Below are 15,429 nucleotides of genomic sequence, written 5' to 3'. Positions count from 1 at the left end.
TGTGATTTCCGAGCCTAACCTTTCAAAGCCCTTGAGGTGAATACCTTTATAAATGAAACATTCTGTCTGTCGATATGTTTAATTTTTTTTAAGTTATTTATAATTATATATAAAAAAAAGTTCTTACAAGGGTTTTGACGTGTTATTATACAGCAAATTATTTTATAAAAACAAATATTTCTAAGACTTATTTTAGGTACTCAAAAAATCTACAGAATTAGTCAGCAGTGATATTTTAGCATACGTGTCAAAATTAACTTGGTATGTTTTTGACTTTAAAATAACCTGAGGCTGACTAAAAAGTAATCTATAAATTAAATTATTTGGATTTACATTATAGGTCAAACAAATTTTAGAATGTGTCTTTTACGAAAATAACTATGCTCGCTTTATTCAAAATGGGGAAAACCCAAGGTCGAAATTGAGGCGATTGTTTATATGTTGCGAAGGAGAATGAATCGTTGAAAGCGTTACAAAAATGGATAGAAAACCAGGACATTTGACGAAAAATCCACAAGATGCAGTTAATGCACTGAATTGGGTAAAAGTAGGTATTTTCTAGGAGACAAAGGGAGGTTTTAAACCATATGTTTAAAAGTAACAATTAGTAAAAAATGAAAATTAAAAAATAAAAATAAAATAGAATAAAACAAAACAAAGAAAAAATGGAGTAAACTAAGTCAGTAAGGCATAGGTTTGTGACAAGATAAACCAAAAATGAAATAAATCAGTAACTAACAGTGATTGGGAAGGCCGTGCGCCATGCACAAATTGCGCATTTTGACCAGAAATGGCGCATAGAGTGGCAAATGTCAGCGCCAGTGTGGCGCACGATATTTTCCGGTTTGTATCTAAACGTTTAGATCTAGTAAAATGAATTTCCGATCGTGTTTCGTGTTGCCATATTTGTGTACAAACTGTGTTGTGTTCCCTCCAATGACAGGAGCACCACCTATATATTTTTGGGCCGTCTCAGGTGTTTTCCTTCATGTTAAGGATAGCAACGTGCGGTAATGCAATTAACCATCATCCATGATCTAAATTTTCAAAGTAAACAACTTAAATTTTGTGAAAGTTGGCTAGAACAGACGAGATTTTTTTAAAAGTTATAATCTTTAAAGTCAGGAATCTGATGTTCAGTAGTTGTCGTTCGTTTACATAATGTATGTGGTTCATAAGAGTTTCTCGTTTCTCGTTTTTTATATAGATTATACCGTTGGTTTTCCTGTTTGAATGGTTTTACAGTACACTAGTATTTTTTGGGGGCCCTTTATAGCTTGCTGTACGGTGTAAGCCAAGGCTCCGTGTTGACGACCGTACCTTGACCTATAATGGTTTACTTTTATAATTGTGACTTGGATGGAGAGTTGTATCATGGGCACTCATACCACATCTTCCTATATCTATTGCAATAAAGTTGATTGAAAAACTCAAAGGCCTTTTTTAATATGAAAGGCGCTTAACTGTCCTTGTCAATTTTTTGGTCTTTGGTTCGTTTGTAAATTTTATAAAATGCCTTCAGCGAATTGTTGTTGTGTTTTATCAACAACAAAAAACGTTACTCTTTTTTGTTAGTCTTGATAAAATAATAATGATCAAGAAATGCATGGGAAATGTCTGAAACGTCCTCTAATACGGAACGTCGGGAATAAAGTATGGCAATCGACGAAGACCCAAATTTAATGTCAAAGGAACATGAACATGAACAAGTCGGTGGTACCAGTACTAACATTGTAAATAAAGGTTCTCTTAACTATAGCCCGGTTTGGGAGAAGTTATGGTCCTGGTTTCTGTGTGGTGTGATGGAAGCAAAATGTACAGCAAATCTTGCCAAAAATCATTTCAACTAACTTGGAATTTAATTTTTCTAGTTTTCTTATCAAGATTCATTTCTTCTTTTTTCAGTTTTGTGCCACAAAAGGTAGATCAGCTTCTTTTAGTCTGCCATTGTCATAGTTCTAGTTACTTAGTTTAATAATTTTTTTTTATAAGTCATAAAAAGTTTAATTTCTGAGTGATGATACATTTCATGAACTGATCCTGATCCTAAGGTCAAAATTGACACAACTTGTCTCTCTGTACTAATCATTTCCTCTTATGGTACACCATTTCTCATTGTAATTTCTCACGGTACTTAGAGTATTTGTTTAGGCGCAGGATCAGGTTTCAGGGCTTGCCAGTTCTCGAAACCGCCCTGATCTAGATATTCTAGACACTCGATGTCATTCTTAGTCACATCAGAGACGTATATTCTTATGTATGTCTTTGGTAACATAAATCACCATGAACAAAATTAACTTTTATTCACTGAATCTACAAAAGCACAGGAACAATATTCATGATATTAATTAAAATCATACAGGTTATTACCTCTTTGCTGAAACATACACTTTTTCATTTTTTGTTATAACATGTATAAATTAAATGGCCCACTCATTTGACAACATGGCCCATTAATTCTAAAAATGGCCCATTGATTTTATTTTTATGGGGGCCCTGAGCTCATAGAGAAAAAATCTTTCCAGATCACTGAACTAATATGAGGCAGGTGTTACCTGTGAAAGGGGACGAAGTCCGTACAAATTATATTTTGAATTCAAGCATATTTTAACTTTAGAATCTGTTGAAAAGGAAACCGAAATATGGAAATGTTTCCGATGTTGGTACTGTTGTAAGGGATTTTAGTTGTGACGTCATTTTCAATGTAAACAAAGAAACGCTATCATCAGGTAACGTTTTTTTCATATCAAAGAAATGTTAAAATAAAATTGTTATAATTTATATCTTTAAAAGACGATGATACCTGTGCAAGTCGGCTTTTCATTTTTATCAGATAATTGAAATCTGACTGATTGATAAGGTGAGTTTCACAAGAACTCATTTTGTTTGGTATAAAATTGTATGTTGAATGAGCTTCAGACTCCTTTTAAAATGTAAGGAATTTATTTTTATTGTTTATATATAACTGGCAGTATTCTTTTGGTAATCAAAAACAACAAATTTGCGGGAAACAATATGATGCTCCTTCCTATATTTTACTCAAAGTCCCATTACAAACTAGACTGGAAGAAAGAAAAAGATTTCTGCGCAAATGCGGAAGAAAAAAAAAATAGAAAAATAAAGTTAACGATTTTTAATTCAATAGTATATTTTGATTATCTAAATTTGTTTTATTGATTTCTACTGTAATTAGGGACTTCGTCCCCATATCAATTTTTTATATGACAGGATGTTCGGAATATATTACAATTTTGTAGGGGTCTATGCACCTTGGCTTTCATGTCGATATTCATCAGGATGTTGGGAATGTATTACAATTTCAGCTGGGTGAAATTTAGTAATTCTTTGACATAACTTTAATAAAATCGTATATATGCTTAAATGCTGTTTCCTTAATAATCATCCTTACTCATTATTATAAACATTACTAAAAGGTTTATAAAATGATTTTGATTTAAAGATTTTCTGAATTTACAGTATTTAGAATATTAAAAACAATATTCGAATAAATGTCTCCTCAAATGAAAAGTATACATTTGATTATGGGTCAAAAACACAATTTTTGATCGTGCACCTTTGCTAGCGCTATTGTTCATAAGATTCATTAATATTTATCATGAATATTAATGAATTTTAGCCATCTTTAGCTGGATATCCTTCAGGACTTTAAAACTGTAATCAGGAGGACCGTTTGAATTATAATACAATTAGCCTATGGGTTATGCAATTACATGCAATTGATTATAATTAAGTCTCTCAAACGAAGTTTGGGAAGACTTATTGTTTTTGCTCAGTTCTTATTATTATTATTATTCTTCTTCCTCTTCCTCTTCCGCCACTTTTAAATTTGAACTTGTCCGCACCCGTTCTCCAAAACCGCTTGTCAGATTAACTTAGGATTTCACAATATGTTAGACTAACATGTCTAGTGGTGCAATCAGGGTTTTGTTTGTGCAATAGGGTTTATAAAGGGGTACTTTGAGGGGCGAAAAGAAAGGAGGGTTTTACTATAGAACCCTATGGGATTTTATTTTTTTAAATTTTCAAATGATTATAAATTGAAAACCGTTTGTGATAGACACAATCTTTTTAATTGAAAATGTTCTAAATGATAAAACACATTAAATGAAATACAGGGTTAGTCCCCAGGGGTCACCCCACCCCCTGCCATTTAAGAAAGTTCTAATACCTTGTAAGTGGTCAAGATCCCCACCCCTAAACCATATATATTCTGGTTTGTCATGCTAAGATGGTTTGAATGATATACAGGGTTAGTCCCCAGGGGTCATCCCGACCCCCTGCCATTTGAGAAAGTTCTAATATCTTGTAAATGGTCGAGATCCCCACCCCTAAACCATATATATTCTGGTTTGTCATTATAAAGCAAATCAAATGGAATACAGGGTTAGTCCCCAGGGGTCACCCCCACCACCTGCCATTTAAGAAAGTTCTTATATCTTGTAAGTGGTCAAGATCCCCACCCCTAAACCATATATATTCTGGTTTGTCATGCTAAGATGGTTTGAATGATATACAGGGTTAGTCCCCAGGGGTCATCCCAACCCCCTGCCATTTGAGAAAGATCTAATATCTTGTAAATGGTCGAGATCCCCACCCCTAAACCATATATATTCTGGTTTGTCATTATAAAGCAAATCAAATGAAATACAGGGTTAGTCTCCAGGGGTCACCCCCACCCCCTGCCATTTAAGAAAGTTCTTATATCTTGTAAGTGGTCAAGATCCCCACCCCTAAACCATATATATTCTGGTTTGTCATGCTAAGATGGTTTGAATGATATACAGGGTTAGTCCCATGGGGTCATCCTGACCCCCTGCCATTTTAGAAAGTTCTAATATCTTGTAAATGGTCAAGATCCCCACCCCTAAACCATATATATTCTGGTTTGTCATTATAAAGCAAATCAAATGAAATACAGGGTTAGTCTCCAGGGGTCGCCCCCACCCCCTGTCATTTAAGAAAGTTCTAATATCTTGTAAGTGGTCAAGATCCCCACCCCTAAACCATATATATTCTGGTTTGTCATGCTAAGATGGTTTGAATGATATACAGGGTTAGTCCCCAGGGGTCATCCCGACCCCCTGCCATTTGAGAAAGTTCTAATATCTTGTAAATGGTTGAGATCCCCACCCCTAAACCATATATATTCTGGTTTGTCATTATAAAGCAAATCAAATTAAATACAGGGTTAGTCCCCAGGGGTCACCCCACCCCCTGCCATTTAAGAAAGTTCTAATATCTTGTAAGTGGTCGAGATCCCCACCCCTAAACCATATATATTCTGGTTAGTCATGCAAAGATGGTTTGAATGTTGTACAGGGTTAGTCCCCCGGGGTCACCCCATACCCCTGCCATTTAAGAAAGTTCTAATATCTTGTAAGTGGTCAAGATCCCCACCTCTAAACTATATATATTCTGGTTTGTCTTGCAAAGATGGTTTGAAAATATACAGGGTTAGTCCCCAGGGGTCATCTCCCACCCCCTGCCATTTGAGAAAGTTCTAATATCTTTTAAGTGGTCAAGATCCCCACCCCTAAACCATATATATTCTGGTTTGTCATACAAAGATGGTTTGAATGATATACTGGGTTAGTCCCCAGGGGTCATCCCCCACCCCCTGCCATTTGAGAAATTTTAATATCTTGTAATTGGTTGAGATCCCCACCCCTAAACCAAATCTATTCCTGTTCGTCATATCTTGAACATTTGAATGATGTATAGGGTCAGTCCCCAGGGGTTCCCCCACCCCTAATGTTCTAATATCTTGTAAATGGTCGAGATCCCCACCCCTAAACCATATATATTCCTGTTCGTCATGTCTCTAACATTTGAATGATGTATAGGGTCAGTCCCTAGGGGTTCCTCCACCCCACCCCCAATGTTCTAATATCTTGTCAATGATCGAGATCCCCACCCCTAAACCATATATATTCCTGATCGTCATGTCTCGAACATTTGAATGATGTATAGGGTCAGTCACCAGGGGTTCCCCCCACCCCCAATGTTCTAGTATCTTGTAAGTGGTCGAGATCCCCACCCCTAAACCATATATAATCTGGTTTGTCATGCCAAGATGATTTGAATGATATACAGGCTTAGTCCCCAGGCATCACTAATGCATACAACTTTACCAAACCAATTTTCACTGGACTTTGCCCAATGTCAGACGACCCTGGGAATTACGAATTATGGGAGCTTCGTTTGGGAGACTTCGTAACAGCATCCTGTTACAATCATTTCTTGTTGCTAACAAAAATTGCAGCCGCTAGCAAAACGAAAAAAAATTTTGACAATATCGCGAGGATCATTTGAAGATGGAGGAAGATAATTTAACGATGGTGGGGATCATTTGACGATGGCAGAGGATATTTTAACGATCCCTGATTTATGGACTACATGTCAAATATATATAATTTTTATCCCTTGTAAGTATTTTTTTAATTGGGGCCGGATCGACTTTAAGTGTGGGCCAGAACGACTTGGCCAGGATCAACTTTGGGTCAGATCCACATGAAAGCCAAGGTACATAGACCCCCTAAAAACTGTAATACATATATTCCGAACATCTTGGCATTACACTTCTGAATTGTCTTTTTACCTTGCCACAACACAATTTATTTTCTACATGTATATTCCAAGAAAAAATCTTATGAGATACATGTATTTTAATGAAACTCAAGCTTCATTTTATCAATAAAAATATATATATATATATATAATAAAAATGATATCAAATGGGAAAAAAAAAACTTTCTGTCAAAATAGGTATAAACATTGTATAAACACAGGGTAAAAACCAGAGGGGTTTGTTATAAAAAAAACACATTGACAGCAGATAACAGAGGTTAGTTTATTATGGTCATCTGATTGGTCAGTTAATTATTGTCAAGAAATGATGTACCGGTATTATAGATATCTTCAATGAACATGTTTTCTTTATTATATTAGCTCTGTGCTACCTGGCACATTTATGTTTTATTAATTATCTTCAGTACAAATTGGCAGAAAAACTTGATCTCCTTTTAAATTATAAAGTTTTACTAAAAATCCAGAAAAGGGAGGAAAAACCTTAAAGGGTTTTATCAACCATCATGTTAATTGTTGAAGATTTTGCAGTATGTTGAGTTGTATGACTCAAATCCATCCTTCTATCATATACATGCATGTATGCTCCCTTCAGGAACATATATAATATGAGATAGGTGCTATCTGATTAGTACCAGAAGTTATTACCGTAAGGAAGTTAGAAGAATTTCATTTTTATTGTCTTATAAATATATAGCTTGCAATCATTCTTTTTAGCAATCAGATATACAATTTAGCTTGAAATCAAAATCTTCTTTTTGGTGTATTCGCGCGCAGTTCCAGATTTAAAGACAATTGTAGGCTGGACCTTTGTGATGTTTTACAAAAAAATCTTGAAAGTAACAAATGTATATATACAGGATAGTTAATTTTAGTAACAAAGTTTTGTGTAGAGACTGCACAGTCATATGTACAGTAGGCAATTAACATTCAGCATTATAAAGAAAGCTCTATTAACACCAACTATAATAGATAGTATTCACATGGTTTACTTTTGCAGCCACATGCATCAGACACTCATTTTTTTTAAAAATTTGTATAGATTCTATTGGCTTGTAGAAAAATTCTTATTGACCCGATTGAAATTAAACAAGACAGGGGTGGTGAGCTTGTGGCTAAGCGTGAAGACTGAATTTACATATATATACAAGTTCAAAATAAGCAAAGATTCAGCTAAGATGAGCACACATAGCAATTAATTGAAAAAAAGAATCTAATATGATCAAACTATCTACACAATATATTTAAACAAAGAAATAAAAGAAATCAGTACTTTTATGTAATTGTTTTACAAAAGTTTATTGGACAACTTATAATCATTCAACAGAGTCCAAATGATGTGGTTTTATGAATGCTTGGTTTGATGATGGTACTCATATTTTTACTTTATTTTAGGTAGTTGGTGTTGGAAGTGCCTGTGTAGGTAAAACATGTCTTGTCAAGCATTTCTGTGAAAGTAAGGTATGTTATATTCAATTTTAATCCTCCAACATCTTTTCATTTTTATTTGGAAAGTCAAGGTTGAAAAGAAAAAAATGAACAGACATTAACTTCCTTGTGTCATTTAATACCATTTGCTACCTGATGAACTCCTTTTAAAAGGTTTTAGAACAATGGGATTTTGGAGTTTGTTTATACTTGTCAGTTGCAATGTCACCTAACTTGTTAGGTTCTCACCATCCACATTAAAATTATTTTTATGATCCCATAAATTAGTTAGATATATATTTAGCTATGTGTGATTAAAGAACAATATGTTACTCCAAACAAAGTACTGTTGTTTTATTTATGATTTTAAGCAAAAAATTATATTTTTAAGTGCCAGTTTTTGTAAGAATCAGGCAATTTAGAAAAATTTCAAAACATGGCAGAAAAAACCCACTGACCTTACCACCCTATTTTGAAGGTACCCTCGTCCTGAGTAGAAATGGTAGGTCTTTTGTTTCTGTGTGTCTAGTAATTCAAGAAATATCTAGAAAAATTTTGGTTAGAATGATAGCAAATTATGAAGTTATCTCCCCTTGTTAATTTCTAGTGCATTTCAACCAAATTATTTATTGAATTACTAGAACAGGGAAAGGAAACGAATGTTATATTCATGTACCATTATACATTCTAAACTTAAATTAATGTAAAGTTGAGCGGGTTTTTGTTAGTCTGATGTTTTCACCACTGCCTTAGGCAGATTTGCACTTAAAAAGACAAAAAATGGGGACATACACCCTCTAAGCCCTTTCTGAATCTGCTTCTTTTCTGTCACTTATAAGTAGTATAATATATAAGAGTGCTTGATATTACATTTTTTTAGACTAGGCACTAGGCGGATACAAAATACATGTACTTTAAGTAATATGGGTATTATTACTTAAGGGCACACGATACAGTTACAGGGGAGGTAATGACGTTGCTAACGTAAAATGTTATTTTTCACGACGTCAAACTCTGAAATATCCTGAAAAGATGCATTTTTCAACTGATTTTTATCATTCAGACTGATTTAACTTGAAAACGATTTCAAGGACCCCTCTTTTTAAAAATGACATTTGGCTTGATTATATAAGATAACTTAACTTTATTAGCACTAACACATTAACAATAAATGGTTATGACAACAAAGTACAGACAAACTACAATAACATATGTACAATGAAGGAGTGACTGTGGATATGTATGAGAAAAATATATAAAATTATATAAATTATTTGAAAAAAAAAAAAAAAGTAATCAAGTACCTTTTAATAATTAGTTTTCATTTTTATATATGAAGATTATTTGTGCCAATTTTTATGAACAAATCACCGATGATTTTTTTTAAAATTGAGATAAATATCATGAATATACAGCAAAAAATGCTGTTCTTTGACTAAAATCATGAAAATGTGATAACAATGAATTATTATGAAAGAATTGCTACATAGATTCAAAGCATACTTATGTAGAGAAGGTATTTCAAATTTTACAAAAATCCGAATGTGATTATCTTTGAAACAAAAGTGTTAAGTATACATCTCTTTCCAAAGGATAGAAATGTCAAAGAAACAGAAATTTCCAGTAAATGTCTATTATTTCTAAAAGTAACACATGAAGGTATATTTTTTATTGCATATATTTGAATTGACTAGGTGAAAAAAGATTGTATGCAAACTTTTGTAAAAAAATCACTGTGGGGTCAAAACTGTATCATATACCCTTAATTTTCCAAACAAAATCTATTAGTCATTTATATCTCTAATCTTATTATTATAACATATTCTGATTAATATATGATGTAAAAAAAATATATCTTTATGTTCTTCTTTCAGTTGAGATTTTAGCATATATTTGTTTATAACTACTCACGGTTTAAACATTTAAATATATATTTAAAGGAACCTGTTATTCAGTGGTTGTTGCTGTTGTTGCTGTGGTTCATATTAGTGTTTCTCGATTCTTGTTTTTTATATAGATTAGATAGTTGGTTTTCCTGTTTGAATTGATTTAGTCACTAGTCAATTTGGGGACCTTTATAGCTTGCTGTTCGGTGTTAGACAAGGCTCCGTGTTGAAGGCCGTACTTTGACCTATAATTGTTTACTTTTTACACGTTGTGACTAATGGATGGAGTCACATCTTCTTATTTCTATATAATAATGTGTAAACACTACACCTCAGGTGAGTTTGGTCATTTCCACCCTTTTACAATGGAAGTCGGCACAGAGTCTGAGTGGGCAAATTAAAAATGATTAACCATGTCCAATTTATGGACCAGACCTGCCTTATGTTTTCTTTCATCATAAGACTCACACAAAATCTGAGTGGGGCAAGACTGAGACCAGTTGAAAATGACAAATCCACTCCCATCTTTAAGTGTTACAGTAATAATAATTAATCTGTATATATTAATTGGTTATAGAAAACAAAATGAACATTTAAAAACATTTCTTACTAAATTTTCTTTCTTTTTCAGTTTAGTGCTGGTTATCAACCAACAGTTGGAGTAGATTATGGTTTTAAAATCCAGCATTGTGAAGGCATAGATCGTAAGTGGTTTATTTTTTTGTTAATTACCTCCCCTTTTCTATAGGCCTACATATTTAATACATATGTATTTAATTAAAATAGTCATAAAAAATAATTTGTTTTTTTTTATTAAAAAGACAATTACCGGTATTGTTTTCTATTGCATATATTTGATACAGATTTAAATTTTCAGCTGAAAACTGTTAGCAAGACTGAAAAGTGGTTTAAACATATTTTTTTTATATTCAAAACTAAGTACCAAAACAAATATTGAAGTAATATATAAAAGGATTCAGAAACAAAATATATTGTCTCTAAATTAAGACTGAAATTTAATCCACAGACCTTTACCTCATAGGTAAAAACTTTCATCATTGATGATTTTCAATGAGAAAAAAATTAAATAAAAAGAGAATGAAAAGATAACTAATTATGCGAGTATTGTTATTGTTCATATAAGGTCTCCTTGTTCTTAATATTGCAAAGTTACATCAAATGAAAACAGTATCCTACATTGTTCTTTAATTTTTTTTCACAAATCATCTAAAGAAAAACTCGGGAAATGAGAAACTTGTATCATATGAGGTATCATTTAATATTTTAATCCCTCAATAATAGTAAATGCTGTTCAATATTTTTAGTGAGAGTCCATCTTTGGGATCTGTCAGGCAGTACAGAGTACATCGATGTAAGAAATGAACTTTATATCCAAGCAGATGCTATTTTCATGGCATTTGATGTCACAAACCAAGCCACGTTTGATGCCCTTGACTCATGGCTTAAGGAAATTCAGCGATACACAACTGGAACCCCTGATCTCATTGTTGTAGCTAATAAGGTTTGTTACCATACATTTAAATGCTTGTCAATATTATTGCAGTGCCCACAAAGTCATTTTCAAATGCAAAATTTTCAAAGTATTTGATGACACAAACTTAAAACCTCCTTCGATGGTTTAAAGAAATCAAGCAGTATAATACAACTAAAACTCAACTTATGTCATTGTTGTAGCCAATATTTTTTATGTATGGATATAAGTAGAGATCAGGTTTGGATATTTGTCAATTACCTCTATTGATAGTAATCAAAAGTGCAATCCTCTGGGTACTAATGTATGAATTAAATGTATCAATGGGTTTTAGGGTTTTTTCCTTGAAATAAATTTCATATAAAAATAACAAGATGTGGTATAATTGCAAACAAGACAACTCTTTATAAGAGACCAAATGACACAGAAATTAACAACTATAGGTCACCGTACGGCCTTCAACAATGAGCAAAACCCATACCGCATAGTCAGCTATAAAAGGCCCTGAAATGACAAATGTAAAACAATTCAAGCGAGAAAACTAACAGTCTAATTTATGTACAAATTAATGAACGAAAAAAATCAGCCTGTTAAAGGTATGTCTACCACTCTTTTCCTTTATGATTATAACACTTTATGGCTTTAAATTATTTGGTTAAGACATGTCAGACGGGTAATTGAGTTCTGATATAAAAAAAAATTATGTAAAGTTTTGTAAATAACTGTAAACCAACTTACTGTAAATACAGAAATTATTGCGAGGTTTTTATTAATGGGAATATTGCGACTGGTTGAGTATCGCAATGATAAGAACTAGCATTTTGGTGTCTGGTGCATATATCCGTCTGCAGATTTTCCTGAAATCTCAATAAATAATCTCGCATTTTTGTCCATTCTTCAAAAATTGCAACAATAAACATGATAAATGAACACATTAATTTCTGAATTTACAGTATCTAAATGTTTTTTTTTTTGTATTTAGCCCTTTCTAGCTTACTTTATAGTTGTGATTAACTTTATGGAATTTTTTTAACTTTGCTTAAAGTACAACTTGCCATACTGTACACTTTTGCAATGCCAACAGAAACATATATGTGAAGATAATAACCTAGAGTCTTGATCAAGGAGTTACCCTTCTTCTTAGGAAAGACTATCAACATGATTCAATGTAAAACATTAATGAAAAGCAGATATTTTGCAATGATTTTCAAGTATAATGATTTTGAAATTTCTTAACTATTTAATACCACTTCACTTCCTCATGCATGAATTTCCAACCTACATGTGGATCAGTTATCAAGCTGACAGCTTTTGTATTTTGAAATAATTTGAAGTTGACACCAGTTTTGCCTGTAATAAAGTAGATTTGCATGTAAACAAAATTCTTAAAACACTGTGACTCAGTAAACAAAATTTAGAGGATAAAAAGATCCTTTATGTGAATAATGCAAAATATACATGTAGTTTGGTACCATTAAAACGTTTAAACCTGCTTCATTTGTTTGCACCTGTCCTAAGTCAGGAATCTGATGTTCAGTAGTTGTCGTTTGTTGATGTGGTTCATAAGTGTTTCTCTTTTCTCGTTTTTTATATAGATTAGACCGTTGGTTTTCCCGTTTGAATGGTTTTACACTAGTAATTTTTTGGGGCCCTTTATAGCTTACTGTTCCGTGTGAGCCAAGGCTCCGTGTTGAAGACCGTACTGTGACCTATAATGGTTTACTTTTATAAAATTTTTACTTGGATGGAGAGTTGTCTCATTGGCACTCATACCACATCTTCTTATATCTATGTACCCGGTATTACATATTTGTATTGATTAAAATTTTGTAATTTACAGACTGATTTAAAACAGAAACGAGTAATTAGTACAAATGAATCAAAGAAATGGGCCAATCAAAACAGAATCAAGTAAGCTCTTTTACAAAACATTAGATTGCTTGAATGTGATGCTATCTGAAATATTTTGCCTATAAATTGTGTTATTGATGTGATGCTATAATTTGTAGATACAAGATGGTATTTAACATGTTTAAAAAATTCCTTATTATGCTTTATGAAATTAGTAGAGAAAACACTCACTTAAGTCAAAACAGGATCGTTATAGAAAGTGGATTATCTCCCTTTTTTAACGTTTGATTGTTTTTTTAAAATAAAAAAACCCCAACAAATTGAAGAGATAATATTGAATAAAAGAATTGAAATGTTAAAACTCCACTACATACTGTTTGCTCTTTCAAATATAAACAAAAAGGTTTTATTTACTGTTATAATAAGTGAAAAAGCATGATTTTCTCTTCATGATAGAAATTAAAAAGAATTTAAATCTGACTATTTTCATATTTTTTAACACATGATTTTTCAGAATTTTGACTTTATCTTCTAACAATGTTTTAGACAACCCTGCAATGATCAGAATGAATAATATCTATAACCAATAAAATTGAGAATGGAAATGGGGAATGTCTGTCAAAGAGACAACAACCCGACCAAAGAGCAGAAAACAGCCCAAGGCCACTAATGGGTCTTCAACACAGCGTGAAAATCCTGCACCCGGAGGCGGGCTTCAGCTGACCCCTAAACAGAAATGTGTACTAGTTCAGTGAAAATGGATGTCACACTAAACTCAGATACATATGGATGCACTGCTGAAACTTTTTTGTTGATATTTCTTATCACATGAGTTTTTATACCCAATTTATTTTCCATTTCAGATATTTTGAGACATCAGCAGCCACAGGGGATGGTGTTGATAGACTTTTCCAAGACATTCTAGTCACCATCATAGAACGTAAAAAACTGTGGAAAAAAGCTAACCCAACAGGCTGAAAATTGTCATAGTAACAATTATCAAATGAAAAAAAAAGGACAACTGTAAAAAATCAATGGCAATCTATGATGAAGTCACATTAAATTATTCACGCCATCCTGATTAAAATGCTCAAAACTTGCCTCATAATTCCATTGTATTTTCAATACAGATTTGCTTGAATAGAAAAGTAGTCTTAATTCATTTTCAGTTTTGTTCAAATAATAGATCTTCCATTACTCTTAAGTCATAGATTATGAATGAAAATTTGTCTCAGAAGCTTAATTAGTTTTTGTAGTGTCTTATTATAATATATTTTTAATGATTCAACTGTGTTTTGGAAAGTATATTCTCTGTCATGTCATTTTATCAATATATGCATATATAATTGTTTACTTTTTATACATTGTGACTTGGATGGAGAGTTGTCTCATTGGCACTCATGCCACATCTTCTTAATTATATATAATAATCATAGAAACATTTTTTTAAATGCTAAAGTTTTTAGGTTGAGTTAGTTTTGGGATTTTTATAAATGAGTTTTAACTTAAATTTCTTTTCGCATTTTTGAACACTTAATATAGTTTTCTAAATCATATTAAAATAACAGCATTATTTATTTCATTAGTAACAAATCTTTCATAGAATATTAGTGTACTGTAAATTCAGAAATTATTGCAGGCATTTATTATTGCACTTTTTGTATATAGAAATAAAAGGTGAGATTAATTATTTCAATTTCAGGAAAAGCTTCATACAGATTTATGTATCCGATATCAGAAGGCTAGTTCTAATTATTGCAAAACTCACCCAATTGCATTATTCACATTAATAAAAACCTCGCAATAATTTATGAATTTACAGTATTTTGATTTTTTGTTATTTATATATAATTTTTTTTTACAACAAAGTGTATTTTCATATAAATAAAGGTTTTTATTTTACTTTTACTATGCAGTTTCTGAATTCATTTACTGCCAGTTCTGAGATGAGTGCACATCATATACTGCCTATTCCCATATGAATGCACATCATTTATTACCTGTTATGAGTGCACATCATGTACTGCCTGTTCTTACATGAGTGCATATCATTTACTGCCTGTTCAGATATGAGTGCACATCATTTACTGCCTGTTCTTACATGAGTGCACATTATTTACTGCCTGTTCCAATATGAGTGCACATCAATTACTGCCTGTTCGGATA

At 32.3% G+C, this 15,429-nt stretch overlaps 1 protein-coding gene across 1 annotated transcript; it reads left to right on the top strand.

Annotated features, from left to right (window-relative positions):
- Positions 1-409: 409 nt before the first annotated feature.
- On the top strand, positions 410-15,171 carry LOC127718069 (dnaJ homolog subfamily C member 27-like). Its single transcript, XM_052223969.1, has 6 exons — positions 410-551; positions 8,006-8,067; positions 10,552-10,624; positions 11,246-11,442; positions 13,253-13,323; positions 14,127-15,171. Exons 1-6 carry the CDS (start codon positions 479-481, stop codon positions 14,239-14,241), a joined length of 591 nt encoding a protein of 196 aa, XP_052079929.1. The 5' UTR covers positions 410-478; the 3' UTR covers positions 14,242-15,171.
- The last annotated feature ends 258 nt before the right edge of the window (positions 15,172-15,429 follow it).

The sequence above is a fragment of the Mytilus californianus genome, unplaced genomic scaffold, assembly GCF_021869535.1.
Source record: "Mytilus californianus isolate M0D057914Y unplaced genomic scaffold, xbMytCali1.0.p SCAF_10, whole genome shotgun sequence".
Lineage (NCBI taxonomy): Eukaryota > Metazoa > Mollusca > Bivalvia > Mytilida > Mytilidae > Mytilus > Mytilus californianus.
The sequence above is the reverse complement of the archived record's forward strand: the minus strand, read 5'-3'. Positions and strand labels throughout refer to the sequence as shown.